This window comes from Botryllus schlosseri, chromosome 6, assembly GCF_051294905.1.
Source record: "Botryllus schlosseri isolate E-star chromosome 6, Bs_hap1, whole genome shotgun sequence".
NCBI classification, from domain to species: Eukaryota; Metazoa; Chordata; class Ascidiacea; order Stolidobranchia; family Styelidae; genus Botryllus; species Botryllus schlosseri.
Window position 1 is genome coordinate 2,244,562 of NC_137241.1, and position 19,218 is coordinate 2,263,779.

Genomic DNA, 19,218 nt, shown 5'->3' on the forward strand with positions numbered 1-19,218 from the left:
ACTCCAGTCAGTATTTTCCCACCGACTCCGACTCCGACTCCGACTCCAGCGATTATAGTCTTCACGACTCCGACTCCGACTCCGACTCCATCAAGCGAAAATTACCCCGACTCCGACTCCGACTCCACCGACTCCGACTCCGACTCCACAGCCCTGCCCTAAACCCAACTTTGACCCTAACCCTCTCCAAACGCGAAAACAATATATTTTGACGTTTATAAATTTTTGTTCGTGTTCATGGAAAACATTCATTGGTGATCATGGTGAACACTTTTCGATGTCTACCTACTATCGAAGAAGTGCCGAAAATTCAAGCATAAATATTATGATATACCGTAGGTATAGGTACCTGTAATTCAGATGTTCGAAGCGACTTGGACAACTAGATAATTATAGTGGTATAATTTCACTAAATTAGAGCGAAATGCCAGCAATATAATTGTAATCTAATTCGGAAAAAACGGTTCAGCTCTAACCTGGAAAAGCTGAAACTTTTCTATAGTTGTCTATATACCTGTTTTGCAGAAAGTCAAACAGCTCTAGGCGTCATATACTACAGGCAATTCGAAATACCCCATAAGCTATATTCTACTGCGTATATACCTTTAACCCGCTACCTCAGTCAGTCACAATTCCTATATATTTACGGCATTTACCATACAGAAAGAGCGAACTATGCCCGGCTACGACCTGTTGCGCGTCAAATCTTTGTCCGGCGCGATGACGTAAAATTTGAATCGCCGAAATATTCTAGAAGTCACGCATCGATAATCATATTCCTAAACGTACAACATCTCACTTATATTTAGTTATTCTCTGAATAAAACTATTAGCCATACTCGTTGAACATGCGAGATTACCGAAAGAGCGAATATATATAGAATGAAGATCATATATATCAGGAGAAAACAAAGCTGTTCGACCTTAGAGCAACAACACGAATATACAACACCGGCGACATCCTCACGCAATAAAACGAGATGAGAACATTGTTTTCTAATGGATAGAACGAAGCTACTGCATGAGATCGAACAAAACCGGATAGGAATTCATCGTGATTGAATGTACCGACAAAGTCATCCTTTCTACGTATTTTAGTCATACCCGCGAGAGATAGAAAATTTGCATTATTAGGTTAACTACCGGATATAACGAAGCCTAATGCATGAGAAGGAACAACACCGAGTATGGATTTATTCTAATTGAATATAACCACAAGACCATCCTACTACGTATGTTAGATATTCCCTCGACACTTAGAAAATCAGAACATAATCGAGATGATCCCGGATGATCCTTTTACGGTTTTGTGTTTGTTCCAGTTTTCAAGTAATCGCAAGCCATGATCGCAAGCTTTTTAACACTCAGTCAATTACCCCTAAATCACAATCAAGTAGAGATTCTTCAGTGAGGAATGCAACATGACTATACTCGGGTAAAATATTTACACACCTTGCACTTCGTTGTCGACAGCGTGAGGTACACGATGAGCCCAGAGTACCGCCTCGATATGCGCATCTAGCTTTTCTGACGTTTTGACTTCGCAGAGACCACAATTAAGTTCTTGAACTGTTATGATTCTACAATGAGGTGTGTCAAATCCTCAGCTAGAGCAATCGCTGTCATTGCTGCAAGGAAACTCGGTAATCATAAGCATCGAAAGACGTCTACCATAGTGTAGCAGACATCTTTTGTTTGTCGGCGTTAAAGCTCCCAACTTCGACCCTTTAGCAATCCTTCGTGAGCGTGACTATACCCTCAAATAACATCCTAAACGCTAGATGGCGTTTGGCGGCTACAGTTTTGAGACGCCAAGTAGCTATACGGCGTCTCACATTTCGGACGCCAAACGCCGTATAGCTGTTAGCTACTCGGCGTCTCAAAACTGTAGCCGCCAAACGCCATCTAGCGTCACCAGTTCAGCCGCCAAACGCCGAATAGACATTCGGCCGCCGCGCGGCGTTTGGCGTCTGGCGTTTGGCCTCTGAGCGGGTTTTACCCCTGTTGTCATTTGATGACTCGAAATTGACTGCAAAATTTTGCTTCGAGTCACGAGTCAATCCACATTTATGAAACGCTTTGTCAAGTCATTTTTTCTAAGTCATCAGAAAAATTTGACTTGAGTCGTCTCAACACTTACTTCAATACTTTTAAGACCGTTCGTTCGCGACTTCTATTTCAAGTAGTTTCATCACGTCTCTATTCCAGCTGAAGATTGCCCTCCGCAGCAAGTCGCCCTCGATCTCATATTTCTGATTGACGGGAGCGATTCAATAAATGACGACAACTTCACGTTGATAAAAAATTGGACTCTGTCTGCAGTGAATCGATTTGAACCAGCAAAGAGATTTAACGAAACGAGGCTACAAGTGACTGTGGTTCAATATTCCGAAACGTTCGTAACTGAGCTGGATGCCGTAAGAGTGGAAAACTCATCCGAAGAAATCAGAGATATTGTCTTAAACATTACTCAAATGAAAGAAGGAACTAAAACTTATGGAGCCCTCGCTTTCGTTCGCGATATCACTACGAAGACTCTTCGGCATGACGCATATAAAGTTCTGATTACGATGACGGATGGCAGAGTAAACGATGTTCGAAATGAAACGACGGTCGACCGCGCTAAAAATTATTTCGATCTTATGGTGGCTGTGGGAGTTGGAGAAGACATCGAATGGGATGCTTTGCTCGATGATTTCAGTAAAGGAGTGATGCCTATCATCACAGACAATTTTGTCTCATTGAAGAATGCCACTGGAAGTATCGCAGAAGCCGTGAACCCAGGTAAGACCTTGGCGTACAAACTTTAGCAGCAGTGTATATCTGTTCGTCAAATATCAATTTTATCACCCGATTTTACACTTTGACACTATACAGCGAACACTGTCGGCCTACTGTCAACCAACTACTTCATGCCATACTTATCGACCTATAGGACGACACAAATAGAATAGCAAGGAAGAAGAGGGAAGTTTCTTTTCGTTTCGGCACTATCGATATGCTTTGACGATAGGGATGCGAAGGAGCTGTTAGGCTAGCGAGTCGCCAACACCACCATTTTCCTCTCCAAGCTATCCCGTTGTGTTGATCACATAGCGTTGAAGCCTGGAATACCAGTTTTACAAGCAAGTCCTTGGTAGGACCTGGCGTGATCGATTACCATAGGTTCTCCAACTTTTTTCGAGTACTCAAGTAGGATTTGCCTCTCCTGGCGCTACGGACACAAGACACCTTGACTTTAGACCAGTGATTCCCAACCGCGGCCCCGAGGGCCGCATGCGGCCCCCACCTAGCCTTTCTGCCGCCCCCACAAAAATATTGAGAAATCGATTTATGAAAAAAAAAATTATAAAATACTCTTGCTTGGCTTGGAGTCTAGAGTTTTCAATTAGGATTGCAGGAAAGTTGTGAGTAGACTGCTAAGATTACGTCACTGCTGTTTCAATGCAATGTGCCCTAACTTTTCAGCTGAGCGAGCAGTACCTATAGTTATAGGTATAGATATAGGTATTGACGTCCGTAACTGCCACACCCCAAGTCCTCCAATTGGGGGGAACGAGCTCGAAGAGGGTCCAAAATTATTTAGTGAATTAGCATGAATTATAGAGCATTTAATGCAATTTTTTCAAAAAATTTTCGCGCTGCGCGCGATTTCGAGTTTCCAAGTACCTTCATTATTGGATACTCTTCCACCAAGATAAAATACGCGAGATTTATAGAAGTGGGCATAACGGCTTTGGCCATTACCGTGTCACGACGCACGAAGACATATAAAGTTTTAGGCCATATAACATGCGACTCTAAGAAGTATGCCATAACGATCGACAGCGAGAAAACCTTGGCCGAAAAGGACTGCCCTTACGCTGACCGGAAACTTCGTTATGTATATACAAAATACATATAGGTATAATTGACCATAGGCTCCTAAATGACTAGCGCCGAATATAATCCTGTCTTGGCAATCTGAACCAGACATGGGGTAATCGCGATTTGTAATCGTAATCGATTACGACGATTACAGCATTTTCAAGTAATCGTAATCGCAATCGATTACATTCGAAAAAAATCCAAAGTAATCGTAATCGTAATCGACTACTTCACATATCTAATCGATTTCTTTGTGAAAGAACGATTACTTTTTATTTGTAGAATGAATATGATATAACCGAACATTCGTGAGCAAGGAAGAGATATTATACCAGGTTATTGATAGCGCAAGCGGTTGATTTTCAAACGCCACTGCTCATTATGACGTCAGAACTATTAACTTTGCTCGTCCTTGCGTACGAAGTGTCAACACGTAGTAAATATATATTCGATGTACATTGTTGTGTGATTGTTAAAACAGTGTAAGCCAAGCTGTATATCAGGTTATCAATACACTCCAGACGCCACTACCTCGCAGCAATATAATAATCACCACTCTGCCTAGTTTCAAATAGTAACTTATGTATTGATGTTTGGTTATGCTTATAGCTAAACGTAGTTTGACCGTTGCTGCTTGGCGAGCAGTATACGCCTATCTATGTAGTACACGTATGTATTGTACGTACACCGGACAAAGATCTGAAGTTTTGTATTCGTCAAATAAAACATTACGATGGTTAAAATCAACAGCTGCGTTTATATATCATAAACGAGCCGTTTTTTGCCGTTTCTCGTAACGGCATAACGGCAGCTTGCAGTATCTGTATTAACTGGAAGGTAAAATTTTAAGTTAACTTTATCTTATTCTCATATGACTACTAGAAACGGGCGCCTGTCGTTATTTCACAATTCTTCACTCGACATTTATACCTGTCACCATAGCCATCCGCTTATACACCATGTTAGCGTGGGGTGTAGGTTAGGGCTCTTCAAAAATGACTTTTTTTTCTCAAATCGTACTGGCTACTTGATAAAATTGTTAGGTTACCTAATTTAAGCCTACACACAAAATTTGGTTCAATTCCAGCCAGTAACCGCTTTGCTACAGGAGAAGGAAGTTTCTATTTATTATGTAAAAATAAATAATAAAAAATTTGAAAATTTTCTGTTCACCCCATGAAAGTGTTAGGCTGTCTATAGAAACGATCCTCACCAAATTTGGTTCAATTCCAACCAGTGGAAGCGGAGTTATTGCTGTCGAAAAATTTGGATTTGAATAAAATAGTATTTACGGTGACCGATTCTTTGTTTATTTATTAAATTTATTAAAATAGTAAATACTATTTTATTCAAATCCAAATCTTTCGACGGCAATAACTCCGCTGCCACTGGTTGGAATTGAACCAAATCTGGTGAACATCTTTTCTATAGACAGCCTAACACTTTCATGGGGTGAACAGAAAATTTTCAAATTTTTCATTACCGTAAATACTATTTTATTCAAATCCAAATTTTTCGACGGCAATAACTCCGCTGCCACTGGTTGGAATTGAACCAAATCTGGTGAACATCGTTTCTATAGACAGCCTAACACTTTCATGGGGTGAACAGAAAATTTTCAAATTTTTCATTATTTATTTTTATATAATAAATAGAAACTTTCTTATCCTGTAGCAAAGCGGTTACTGGCTGGAATTGAACCAAATTTTGTGTGTAGGCTTAAATTAGGTAACCTAACAATTTTATCAAGTAGCCAGTACGATTTGAGAAAAAAAGTCATTTTTGAAGAGCCCTAAACGTAGGTACAATCAGGACCAAAACAGCAATTCATCCCCCACTCCAAACGTTGGTATTGGTAAGGTTGTATAACCAAGTTGCAATGTTCCGAGTCACAAGTCAATCTCACTTTTATAGTTTTGACTCGAGTCAAGTCGAGTCATTTTCAATTCACCCCCGAGTCAAGTCCGAGTCCAAGTCAGCTGGTATAGGGTCGAGTCCGAGTCATATTTTTTTACTCGGGTACGAGTCCAAGTCGTTATGTTCATAGATCAGTATTATGATCAATCCGTTTCAACCCACTTTTTTCAACTCTGCTCGAGTGATATAGAATGGCTCGTATTCATAATATAGTAATTTTCATCAGTTTTCAGAGTTTACGGCCCTATTTCCAAGTATCAGGACTGATAGACGAAATACAAATAATGTGGTCACTTTACTATTCTTCGAAGTTGCATGGAATGTCTGTCTTGGCCGTTCTAGTCTCGAGTCATATGACTTGGTTCGAGTCATGCAAAATGACTCGAGTACAAGCCAAGTCAATACAAAAAATTAGTCGAGTCAAGTCTAGTCACCAAAAAATTGTGACTCGAGTCATTACAACCCTGGGTATTGGGGCCCCATAGAGGGGGGGGGGTCAGTTTTCAAGTTGATGACTGAATTTCGTCAATAATATTGGTAATTGCATTATATTGCTATTCATTCATATTTACCGATAGAGCTGGGGGCAAGTAATTCATAATTATAGCATCTGGTATGTTGTTATAATTTCATTATTGTATGTTGTTAATTCGTGACCTCTTGTCTTTTATATAATCAAAAGATACTTTACTCGCCCAAACGTAGCAGACTAAAGGAAAAACTTTCGTGAGACGCACACACAAATTGTCATGTCTTCATTCCTCTGTAAGTGCCCCGGGTGGCATTTGCATTGTTGGGGCTCAGATTGGAAGGACGGACTATTCGTCACGGCCACAGAGCGCGGCTACTGACAATGGACACATACCCAACGTTTTTGCCAAGGTCATTCTTTGGTAGCACACTTTGTGGAGTTGCATGTTGGTCGAAATTGCATACGTCTTTTGGCGTGTCGTGGCGGGGTAATAACCGCCATCGAAATGCCCATTCCTATAAGTTATGCGTGTTTTTTTTCCTGAGGGGGAGAGGTATGCATTTCAAAATCAAGCTATTTAGAGACATTAAATCCTGAAGCTCGAAGAAAATTTTCAAGTTAATTAACTGTCTTCAAAATATGTTGATTTACGAAATACTTCTGAGTCCCCTTAGAGCAGAGGTCTCAAACTCAAATGTGCTCGCGGGCCAGTTTTCCAGTTTTGACGACGCCGCGGGCCGCAGCATTATAGCGGTATTCTATGTCTTTCCAAGTAGGCCTTATTTGGTGGGAATGAATTGTCCTATTGAAAGTGAGCCGATCCAGCAGTCTGACAGTAAACACACATCTTAAAAATGTGATTTACTCTTGTATCAATTTAGGCCTGGCACGAAAAGAATCATCAATTTATACCTATTTGAATAGAATTGTTGTTGTACTTGATATATAATAATTATAAGATATAGACACCATATGGACGGACAAATGTATGATGCCATCATAGAAGCTATCCGGTTATAATTTTGCAGTTACTAGGAATATTTTGCATTTAACAGATTGATAATAGAGACTGATCTGTTATCAAAACATTTTGAGTTTGAGCATTGTATTTCCAATCCAGGATTCGGGTATACTTCTGAAAAGTAGGCTATTAATCTCATCGCCAAATATCTTCAAATATAGAAAAAAATATATAAATATGATATATATATATTAATGAATGTGTCCTGATGATTGAAATGTTGGAACGCCGAACAGCCCATTGTTGTTACATCGTTGGAGTGTACCACTACGGTACTCGGTACCTTCAAGTGGCCTTAATAACAGGGTTTAGCGACCAAAGATGTAACTGACAGATTACCAATGGTGGCCATAACTACTTGTTTAGTTAACGAAAGACCAATCTGCGACCTTCTTATCTATTACGCAATTAGTTTGTAGCGTCCATGGTTCTAACATATTCACGGCATTCTGAGTCACTCCGAGTTCCCTCGAGTTATTTTCATTTTGCCATCGAGTTAGCCCAAGTCTGAGTAATTCTAAGAAAGGTAGCGTCCAAGTCCAACTCACAAATTTCAGTCACGAATCGTCTAAGGGTCAGGTTTTGTGATCATGAGTTGGAAATGTGGCGAAATAGTGAATCTTCCACTCCATGTTCACGTTTGCAATGATGTGATTGTCAAGTTTGATGAATAGTTTCAGGCTTTCGGAGCAATTTAAGAGGGAATTTTGACTTTATAACCTGAAAAGATATATGTGACACTCATATATTGTCAAATAAATAAAAATCTAAAATGTCGTCGCGGGCCGCACAAAATGCTCTGGCGGGCCGCATGCGGCCCGCGGGCCGCGTGTTTGAGACCTCTGCCTTGGAGCTCGCTTCCGGTCCTATTGAGGAATTTGGGGTGTGGTAGTTACGGACCTGGCAAGAATGCAAATCGTTGGGTGCGACGAATAGTCCTGCATAAAGGTTGGCAATAGGTGCATTATGACGTAACAAGCAAATGATGTATAATTTATAAAGAAAGTTGTTATCTCATTAGACCTTTTCATCGCAAGCCTTATTTATATTGTCTTCCAATATCTCTTCTGAATTTAGTTCTAAGAAGCAAAACAAATGTAATCGTGAGTAATCGTGATTACTTTTGAAAAGTAATCGTAATCGTAATCGACTACTTCCTGATTTGGCTGTAATCGTAATCGTAATCGTAATCGCGGGATTCACAAGTAATCGTAATCGCAATCGATTACATTCGTGAAGTAATCACCCCATGTCTGATCTGAACCTCACGAGACAAATAGGCTACCATCCCGCAGGGAAGAATTATATGCCAGTGAAGAACTACCAATTTGAAATCGTGTGCATCTTTTAGTTTAGTACGTTTGGGTGATTCTATATTTTTTGATATAGCAGACTGGAGGTCATGAAATAACATCATGTAACGGAGTCGTACCAAGTCGCCCGTCCGAATATGTTTAATTATTATTTACGGGCCCTACAGTTTCCAAGACACCTCACGCAGCTCTACCGGTAAATCTAATTACGTGAGCAGAGAGGACAAGTAATTGATAGCAATATATATGCAATTCCCGATCTTATTGAACTATCTTATTTTGAATTATCGAAAATTTCCGCGCTACACGCGGGCTCACTAAACGGTGATCCTGATTTAGTGGCAGAAGCGAACAACGGGACGGGAGGTCGGTTTATCACCCTATGGGAGCTCAAGACCTAAGTGTTTTAAGGGGCCTGACGAAGTCCTGTTTCGCTCCTGCCAACGGGTATACGACCGAAGATGTTTTATTATTATTGAGTGGTCCTACCTTTTCAAACACAACTCACTCGGCTCAACCGGTCAATCTGATTACGTGAGGAGAGAGAGGATAAAAATTGATACCAATATGTTTTCAATTCCCGATTGAATCATGAATTATAGAAATTTTTCGCGCTTCGCGCGATTAGTCGAGAGTAGCTGCCTAAAACGGACACCCGATTTAGATGATAAATATCAGTAAACAGCCATCTAGCCTGGATCAACGTTTGAGAGGGGGGGTCTGACGAAGTGCTGTTACGGCCCTATGTCTTGATAACTAATTCACGGATAGATGTGCAACAAGTGACTCACAATTAAATACGCCGAGATGCGTACAGCTTAGCCGGCAAAAAACATCATAATTGGTAGTCCTATAGCTCGCGACCCAAGCGTCCGAATCATTTGATATGACGGTGTTTGTCGAAAGGAGGTGTCACACTGATTCCAAAAATACGAATTGTAATATCGCCAGGGCAATAAAACTACTCATAAATAGCCAGCAAAGGTTGATTGCTATGAACAACGGGAGCGCGGCAACACAATGGCCAATGGCGTGAAGCGAATGATCGGAATAATACGAATTTTCATATTTTGGTGATTATTTTGGGTTCCTTTCATTGTCCTGCTATTCGTGCGGCCCCGACCGTACTCTGAAATTCTAAATTTGGCCCTGCCACCGAAAAAGGTTGGGAACCACTGCTTTAGACTATTCCTACTTCTATAGTTAACAGTTGCCCAGACAATGCCACATATTTTTGCAGTTTGGATTTTGAAAAGTAAAAAGTAATAATTTTGTGATAGTCACAGAAACGCATATCGCCAATTATAATCCAGCCATTAACGATTAGCTGCTAAACGTATACGACCAGTCGATCACTCGATCAAATGTTGGCCTACTCTTGAAACTATATTTCTTTTCTACTTCGCAATTGAAGTAATTTTGACATGTCTTAAAATTCACTACTTCTACTTGTAATTTAGTAAAACATTTAAATTCTACTTGAGTAGCATGGCTGACTACTTGAACCGCCTCTGGATTTGACCCGACCGGGGTACAAACCCAAGACCTACCGAGAACGATTGGTGTTTGAGAATCAGACTCTCTATTGACATCTACCGACAAAATGTTGTGAAGTCTTCCACAGTTTGTCTGGATTTGTGACATTGCATGTAAAAAAACCGCTCTTATTCATGTCAGTTTGCATCGGAGCTAATGCAACGTGTTTACCATCTACTGATTCGACTGTTTCTATTGAACTCGGCATTTGCACGCGGGATCCCGGGAACTCAAACAAGATTACAACCCTACTTTCAGTAAGTTTAATCAAAAGATAGGTATTTTTTGCTAAAGAAACGATGTATCAATATATTTATATAAATTTATAGATATGCCATTTCAGAGAGCAAATATTAGAAGTGACGGTAAATCAGGATTATAAATCGACATTAATTTATACCGACCGCAAGATGGCGACGGAAATTCCATCAAAGACAACCGAGATTCCATTTCTGGGGTTTTCCAACTCAGTGGGATAGTACCGTAGTTTAGTAGTGGAAAGTGGTTGGCTTACGATTTGCCTATAGTGGAAGTTGTGACTATTCGGTAACATGACGTTGGTTATGGTCTGTTCATGGTCGTTTTCGTATCAATTGGATCATTTCATCGTGTTGCAATGGCAACAGCATGAAGATGACGGTGCAAAAAAGGCATATGCATAGAGGCAGATCATATGTTGATATTGGTATTTCCCTGCAAAAGAACTGTTCGGGGACAGGGGGGGATTTAGGCCATGTAGGTAAGTTTCCACACACTTTCTTCCTAAAAGCCATAAGGCTGACCACTTTACGATACTGGTACTCGGTACATAAATTTTGCAATCATACCTGTGACCTGTCACCCTATCCTTCCTAACACACCTGGTGCATATCAATTTGTTTCGAATGTCAGTAGGCCCAGTAGTCTCGATTATTCTCACATAAGTAACACTAGCACCAACATGCCTTGCTGTTACAACTAGTAGTACCCAGCCGACATATCTATAGCTATATACCTATCACCTTCACTGATAACGTCGATATATTCATCCGATATGCCACCGATCTTAAGGCGCATTTCCAAAACTACAGACCAATCAGCTTTACGACCGTTTGCTATGCCTGGAAATTAAATAAACTAGTAAGGTTGCATCTGGACACCTGTTAGCTGTGAGATATTTATTTATTAATATTTCCAGCCTAGCAGTCACAGAATATGTTTCTCGGTCTCCCTACTACCATATGCTGTGACGTCACGAAAATTGCCGACATTTTTTGCTTCTAATGGCGGGTACGATATTTCCTTTCTTTCCAAGTGTAACATCGACTCAATATTATCGGCAAAGCGATAATCGGTCGTGTCTAGTTTACGACCCAGCAAATCTAATATCAACATTCAACATGGAAACGTCAAATCGAAAAATTTATATTAGTAGTACTCGGTGACTTTCCTACAGTGCTATGCGTGGTAGTCATTTCACGGTAATGTATATGAAATATGAGATTGATTGATGATGTGGAATTCATTTAGTCTACAGGCAGCTACTGAAGTTGACATATTTTATTCTGATTAGTGATTACTAACTTAATCTAGTCATATAATATTCGCGTATAGTCACAACCCTGATGGTTTGGATCTACTTTGGTGATGTCATCACATCATATACGTGGATCATGTCACCAGTGTCAGTATGTGTTTTGGTGATGTTAGCCCAACTCGACTTCTAATTTAACTCCGAACCTAATCCGATCCATTACCAGAGTATATTCTGCCATCACCAACTTATAAAGAATGATTTGTGATGACTCAATGCTGATGACTCAATAGATTCACCCCTCATTGCTGTATTAATTTTGAAAATTGAAGATACAGTAATCAACCGAATACAGTAGTGCCAAACAGAGCCCCAAAATACTAACCTGGGATATTGGACATACCATTCCTGCATGCCACTTTGTTTCGGCGTTCTTCTTGTGTTAAGTTAAGTCATCAGTTCCTTGGCATCAGAGATGAGCGGATTTGAAATTTCTATGTCCTAATCCAATCCAAATCCGAACCTTCAAATCCAAATCCAAATCCTAATCCATAACTTTTTTATATTCAAGTCGATGTCCAATCCTAATCCGATTCTAACTGTAAATTTAGAAAAAATACTAATTTATGCAATGGAGGGATTCGAAAATTGTCTTTCACAACCAACGATTCACTTGATTCAAGATAACTTACTAACCATAAGTACATTAATCACTGATCTGAATAAAGTTTGTCGCCATTCGCCACACGACATTTCAATCTCCCAGAAAATCGGTAAATCCAATCCAAATCCTAATCCGTTCTGAATAAAATGTCTAATCCAAGTCCAATCCAAATCCGACAAAATTTCACAAATCCTGTTTTTTCAAAACCTAATCCTAATCCATGCTCATCTCTGCTTGGCATGTACGAATTGTTAGCAGGGTGCTGTTAATGTGCAGTAGTCTGTTGTTTAATGATACTGTCTTCCACCACCTGTTGTGACCTGTTGCCTATTGGCGACATACCAAGTTTATTGGCGAATGTCGGGGTTTAAAGAACACAGTAGTTGACCTTAATTTCTTGGTGGTCATCACAACTATTCGGTGCTTTATGCGATAAATTTCTCAAAAAAAAGCAGTCACTGTCAGCAGCTTATGCTGAGCATAATTGTGATGTCGCATTGATGTAAAATATTGACTTTCGCGGTTACATTAGTTTTATGTAGTGGGATGCTGTAATTTCTATACCTTGGTCCGAAAAATAGCTTGTGAACATATGGGAGAGTGGGAGACTGATTTTATAATCCAAAATGCTGCTACTTACATAGTTAACAGATTTCCCACTCGCATCTACTTTACGGTATCTATTGAAGATTGTACAATGTACACCTTCATGGGAACATGGATGAAATATCGTAGCAGTTTAAACATATATATTTCGCACATTTGGTTAGGCTACTCATGGATGACTTTGCTGTTTTCATTTAGAGTTATACAGCTTCTGTCACACCCACCGGAAGAGACGTCAATGCCTTTTCAAATTCAATCAGCGACACAACAGTGATATTTACCGGACTGAACCCAAACACAGTTTTCACCATTGATCTTGATTTCCTACCACCGGTACCCAGAAGTTTCAATTTCAAAGCACCGAGCAATATAAACTGTACCACCAAAGGTTAGTTGAATCTACATTATGACACAAACTTTGAATGAGCTTCTACTAATGTGCGATTGCTAATTTCCCATGCCAGTTGTGGATTATTACGTCGTTAGCTATTGCAGCCATTTATTTTCAACACACGGTATATCTGGAATGCATGCACGTATTGAGATTATGAACAAATGCTATCCCGCATAATCCATGATTTCAGAGCACCGTCTGTCGACAGAATTTCATTTGTCGTATCCATTTTTTAACCTGCAATAACTGCTGCACTAAATTCTCCTATTCGGGTGGGAGCAAGCTCTTTTAATTTCCAAAATACTGTTTTTTGTTCATTTTATTCGACCCTGATTTTTTCAAATCTATGGAAGGCTCAAGCTCATTGTTTTCGAAGGCCTTGCATGTTCCTGTTACACCCCTGTTTCCATGTGCTCGCCAGTTTTATGTGGTTGATGTTGATGTACACTTTTTCTTGTGTTGAACACAACTTCACAACTTTTTATTTTTAACGTTCCGACCAAATGATTTAACGTAGGACTCTTCCATAGTCAGACTACTGACTCAGTTTATTTGAAGTAACATTTTTATGTAGTGAGTCATGCCATCATGCATCATGTACCCGAAATAACTGTGTAGCAATGGTGAAATTTTGTAGGTGCGGGAAGGAAGTTTGGAATCTCCAGAAATTTGAACACAGATGATGTTGTGCGTTACACCACCCTCATGGCCCGTGTCTGAGCAGAAGCTTTTTTATATTCCTTGTATACTTTTTCTACTGTAGATCGGATTGATCTTGAGGTAAAGTGCGAGAATGTAACAGAAAGCTCTCTTTGCATCAGCTACTCCACTGTCGGCTCAACGAACCGAATCAATGACGTCAGAGTAAGAACTTGTTCATCTTGTTGCCAAATTAACCATGTGGTTTTTGGTATTATTTTTCGTTAGGTTGGATGTTCACGTTAGAGATGTGATCATATCACCCTGCCAATACATTCAACTGTGATCAATTTCATTCTACATTTCAGGTATTTTCCGTTGAAATCTCGCCACCGGACGCTGACGAAAACTTGATCACAAAAACAAGCACAGATGATGAATTAGTGATGTTTACAGGATTGAATCCGAACACTGCATACACTGTCACTGTCAGTGGCGTGGCTGACGATACGGAGATTGTGGTAACGTCCGGGTCTACAACTTGTACAACGAGAGGTGCGCAGCGCATACTGTATAATCATGTTATAAATGGCATAAGATATCAATGTTTTTATCCAACAATGCAAATGGTTTTTGCATGATGTGGACCCATTGAATGTTATCAAGGTGTGCTGCCTGTGACACGAGTATTGTATGTTTACTATGAATTGAGCGTGACCTGAAATAAATTCAGCTATCACTGGGATGACATGGGATCTTGTGATTGTAATAATGATTTTGTTGACGTCGTTTCTTTGTAGTACAATAACTAGTGAGATATGCTCAAGGAGAATGCGGAATTATTCTGGCCTAACGTTTAATCCTACGAGGATCACGGTTTGGCCCGCTCTTGGTAACTAGGGCAGGCAAAATCGAGTAGGCCTATCTGAGTGGTTATATTTTGAATCCAGTATTACGCATTGAGTCGAGTATTCGCGTATCACCCCTTATGATGTCGCAACTAGCAACAGTATCTACAATATATAGATAATATTAATATGAAATATTTCTACACATATGGAGGACGAATCTACCTAACACACGTGCGAATCGACTTTTTCAAGCACAGCACTTAAAGTAATAAACTTTTTGTGATGTTTATCAAGCGAAAACTTTAAAATGAACATAAATAAGAAATAAACATAGTAAGACTATAACTTATCATTGTCATGGTGAAATATATTATATTATTTTTCTGGAGTGTTTAGGGGGCCACACAATACGGTGCCACGGGCCGCACGGGTCGTAGTTTGCTCACTCCATTTTTATGCTACCGCAAAAATATATAATGCCAGTCCTACATCGCATTGAAGGTTTTTGGTATTTTTTCGACTATAGGGCCTACCTATAACATTGCCCTTTTTGACAAGGCTTTGAGTTGATCGCGACTTCACAGATACGGCATGTAATTTGCACTAAAGTGCCTAGCTTTGTTATACTACATGTTTCGTTTGCCGATCAATTGATGTTTACAGCCTATCGTGGTGGAAATTAGTATCAAAAGTAAAAGTCTCGTTGATAAATTCATTCTTAGTAGCAAGGAGTGTGTAATTTTAGTACTCTAAAAACTCATCTGTCACTACTCGACTGACATCATTAGAATAACTCGATTCAGATTCGATTACTCGAATCATTTTGCGTAGCTACTACTACTAATAAAGCAACCTCTCTGCAGTGACTCCAACATGTGAAGAAAAAGCAATCGGTCTGACATTCTTGATCGATGGAAGCGATTCCATAGAGGAGAGCAAATACAGAGTATTTATCAATTGGACGCTGACCGTTATCGACGCGTTCAAGCCTCAGGAAAGGGAAAAGGATCTACGGATCGACGTGGTTCAGTTTTCTTCCACACAGAGACGCGAGCTGAATCGGACCGTTACAGATTCCGCCAATGAGATTAGACGCGAAGCGGAAGCGATTTACGATGAGCAATTGCGATCAGGCACTAAACCATACAGCGCGCTTCAGTATGTTAACGAAATGGAAGCCGGTCGAACCGATGACGGGTCGGAGTACAGAATCCTGGTCACAATTACCGATGGAAACTCTACAGAACCTAGGGATATGAGTATTGTAAATACTGCCAGGGCAATTTTCCCGAGAATGCTTCTATTTCAAGGCCTGGACGTGGAGGATGTTAAACAGGAAGTGCTCAGCGATTTGACACACAATAGCGAAGTTATGCGGGTGAAAAACTTGACTGTCCTACCTAACGTCGCCCAATCCATCTTGGATCAAATTCATGAAGGTAACAAGTTTTCTTATAAAACGAATGTCAATTCTTGGTGCTTTTTCTTCCTAAGCCGACCACAGCTCTATTGCCAGGCACAACTCCACTGTCAAAATGTGTTCATAGTATTGCGCATTCACTTTGAAATATGTTTTCCAACATTTGTGGCGAAAAATAGAAAATTTCAAGCTTTAAATTAAAAGATACCGGAGTGCTGCGATTGGGTGGTTAACTGGTTATACCACTGGTGTTTCAATTCCAGAGGTCTCATGTTTGATTCCTAGTGCCCGTTGCTGGTGAGCCATAGCAATTCCAGTCAATAGTTCAGAAGGGAAGGCATCCAGCGTAATTCATAGTGCGGATCGCTGACCACTGATTTGTTTTGGCAACCTCACTTTCAGGTGAAGCCGAATGACTCCATCATAGTAATTGCGATGCTCCATAATTCTCGAATTCCTGTATCAGCTCATAGTACTGTATGTCAGAGTAACTAAAAATGAAACTTCTATCATTTGAAAAGCAATTTTAATTTATTTTATAGTCAATCAGCAATGTAGGCTATATTTCATTTGAGTTGTGATTTTGACTTTTGACTTGATTTCAATTTTGGTCATGGGTCCGTAATGAAGTTGAATGAATTTAATGCTTCTTCTCTCCATGCTATGATCAGCTTACCAAATCATTTCTCATACCGCCTTCTGCAGATTGTGTTATAATCGCCGTGGCATGTGAACCGTCGAACAGCACAGATACGTCCGTGACCGTGAGTTACAGCTACACGACGTATCCTTCGACAAGAGACATCGCATATTATCTTCAAGTGAGTTGTTGATGGATGTTATACTCATGTTAATGGGTGTTTAGACTGGCAGTATCCTGATAATATTGCTGTGCTGTGTCGAGATCGTGAGAAATATAAGTTGTGAAATTTATACCAACGTAAAAACTTGACCTATTTCCTCAGGAGAATTTACCCGCGGAAGGTTTTTAAGATTTACTGTCTTGAAATTAGATATGAAAATGTAATGTTTCTGAAATCAAGCAAATTCTCATTTATTTCATAGGATGATATATTTATTTCAGAATTTGATAGTGACAATCTCGCCAACTGGAACATCTGATAACAGATTCGTCAAAAATTTCGACGAATTAACGTCTTCATTCACTGGACTATCCCCAAACACCAATTATGCCATAACGGTCACCGGCACCAAAGTGACTAAGCGTTACTTCGCTTTAGTGCCAGCCTCGACAAATTGCCGCACCAAAGGTGAGTAATGTATTAAAACATTACAGATCAAATAGATGTTTTCCCACAATGTGCCATTGGAAGACATGTTTCAAATCCCTCCACGATTGATTCATATTGGAATTATCCAGTTGGGACCCTATATGACATAGGAGTCGCTGAAGGCAAGGGAAATATGTTCAAGTTGGTTACAGTGCGTCAGTTCTACTTTTAGAGCCTTAAAATTCAAGATATAACCTACCGTTCTGTTCTAGCTTAAATCACAAGTCTGCTTTGTTTTCATGTACAGCTCACATTCAGCTGGATGTAAAATGTGAATCAAAGAATGATAACACTTTGAGTGTAAGCTATTCCACAATGCCTGCGGGACTAGCCACCGATTCTACCCTCATCCAGGTAGGTTGCTATCGATGACCACATGGTTGTGCAATATCTTGATAACTTGCTTACGGTACGCCGGGTTGTGTTACCATCAATCATAGAAAAACATGAAATATTTTGAGATACAATGACGCTGCATACTGCATGACACTTGCAGGTAGTTGGGCTGATGCCCTGAATGGAAGTCACTGATTGTGAAATATTAGCGTCGCATGGCCGTAATTGTGTCCAATAGTGGGTGGTTGAGCGGACTAACTATTCTTCTTCATTTATTCACCCAAAACTGATATTTTACCTAATGAATCACAAATGAATCATGATGCCATGACCCGAGGTTGAGTCAGCTATCAAGTTCCTCACACGGCAATAGCTCAATATCAATCAAGTAACATTTGTTTTGCCTTAACATTCAGAGTTACCAAATCACCATTTCGCAAAATGGTGACAAAGTCAATTCTGTGACGAGAACAATCGCTGAGCAACGCATAGCCACATTCTCTGAATTAAACGCCAACACCGTATACACGATAACTGTTACCATCGTGCCAACCCCGGGCGCTGAAGTTATAGTGATTCCAGGCACTGTAAACTGTAGTACTACAGGTAGGCTGTGTTTCTTTTTGTGCATGTCAGCTATCTTGTAATTTTCGTAAGATAGTTTATGTTCATGTTTACCTGGTGTAAATGTTCTTGCACCAGTACAATCGTGGATTGGATGTCCATGTATCCAAAGATGTATTATAGATGAAAAGGTTGAATGACTGTCCCGGCTCACTCTAATCATCACATTGGATAGAACTTTTTCACATGATTTACGTTGCAGTAGTCTTCGTTGACAAAGTGTCTCGATTTTTTCAAGTACCATAGGCTAATCATGCTTGTGTAGCTGAACTGGTTTTGATTACTAAGTAGCAGCCCTTGGAATGTAACGCTAATGCAATTACATTTACATTTTAACAAATAGCAAATGCTACTGATCCTACAGTATATTCTTCCTAATATTCAAGTCTAGGCAAGACCCAAGTGCACTGTTTTCATTACTTTGTTTGAAGTACTGTTGATTTCCTTTAATTCGGTGTATTCTTTTCCGTTGCAATGAAAAGAGAATTACGGTACCTTATTTTTATAGTATTGTGGGTATCGTAAATGAATATATCATATCGAAGCAGCTCTTCTGCTGCACTGGATTCGCATAATAATGTGCTCTGATAACTTTTAGAGCGTGTCAATCTATTTGTCCAATGCGACGCCACTACCGACTCGGCCATTACCGTGGTCTACTCCACAAATCCTCCCGCTGTTGGCACCGACTCCTATATTCAAGTGAGTATTTAGAAAAGACTAAGATCGAGCCAAAGGACCAGAGTACTTTGA

The 19,218-nt window shown here is 39.9% G+C and overlaps 2 protein-coding genes across 2 annotated transcripts in view; both read left to right on the forward strand.

Moving 5' to 3' along the window:
* The window catches only part of LOC145442056 (uncharacterized), a 203,769-nt gene that overhangs the window by 55,063 nt on the left and 129,488 nt on the right, over nucleotides 1-19,218 (forward strand). The gene's annotated exons all lie outside the window — the stretch shown is intronic.
* Nucleotides 1,782-19,179, forward strand: LOC145441566 (collagen alpha-5(VI) chain-like). The gene is made up of 12 exons (XM_080319463.1): nucleotides 1,782-1,961; nucleotides 2,187-2,784; nucleotides 10,268-10,383; nucleotides 13,108-13,297; nucleotides 14,067-14,167; nucleotides 14,311-14,497; nucleotides 15,657-16,232; nucleotides 16,919-17,034; nucleotides 17,298-17,484; nucleotides 17,753-17,859; nucleotides 18,258-18,447; nucleotides 19,064-19,179. The coding sequence occupies exons 1-12, from the start codon at nucleotides 1,782-1,784 to the stop codon at nucleotides 19,177-19,179; spliced, it is 2,664 nt and encodes an 887-aa protein (XP_080175589.1).

What these genes read in the sequence shown, in the direction of transcription:
- LOC145441566 (XM_080319463.1), top strand. Translation starts at nt 1,782, where the DNA reads ATGGCGTTTGGCGGCTACAGTTTTGAGACGCCAAGTAGCTATACGGCG. An exon ending in ACCGAATCAATGACGTCAGA is followed by an intron (nt 14,168 to 14,310) that starts GTAAGAACTTGT and finishes TCTACATTTCAG; the next exon opens with GTATTTTCCGTTGAAATCTC. An exon ending in CCGATTCTACCCTCATCCAG is followed by an intron (nt 17,860 to 18,257) that starts GTAGGTTGCTAT and finishes CTTAACATTCAG; the next exon opens with AGTTACCAAATCACCATTTC.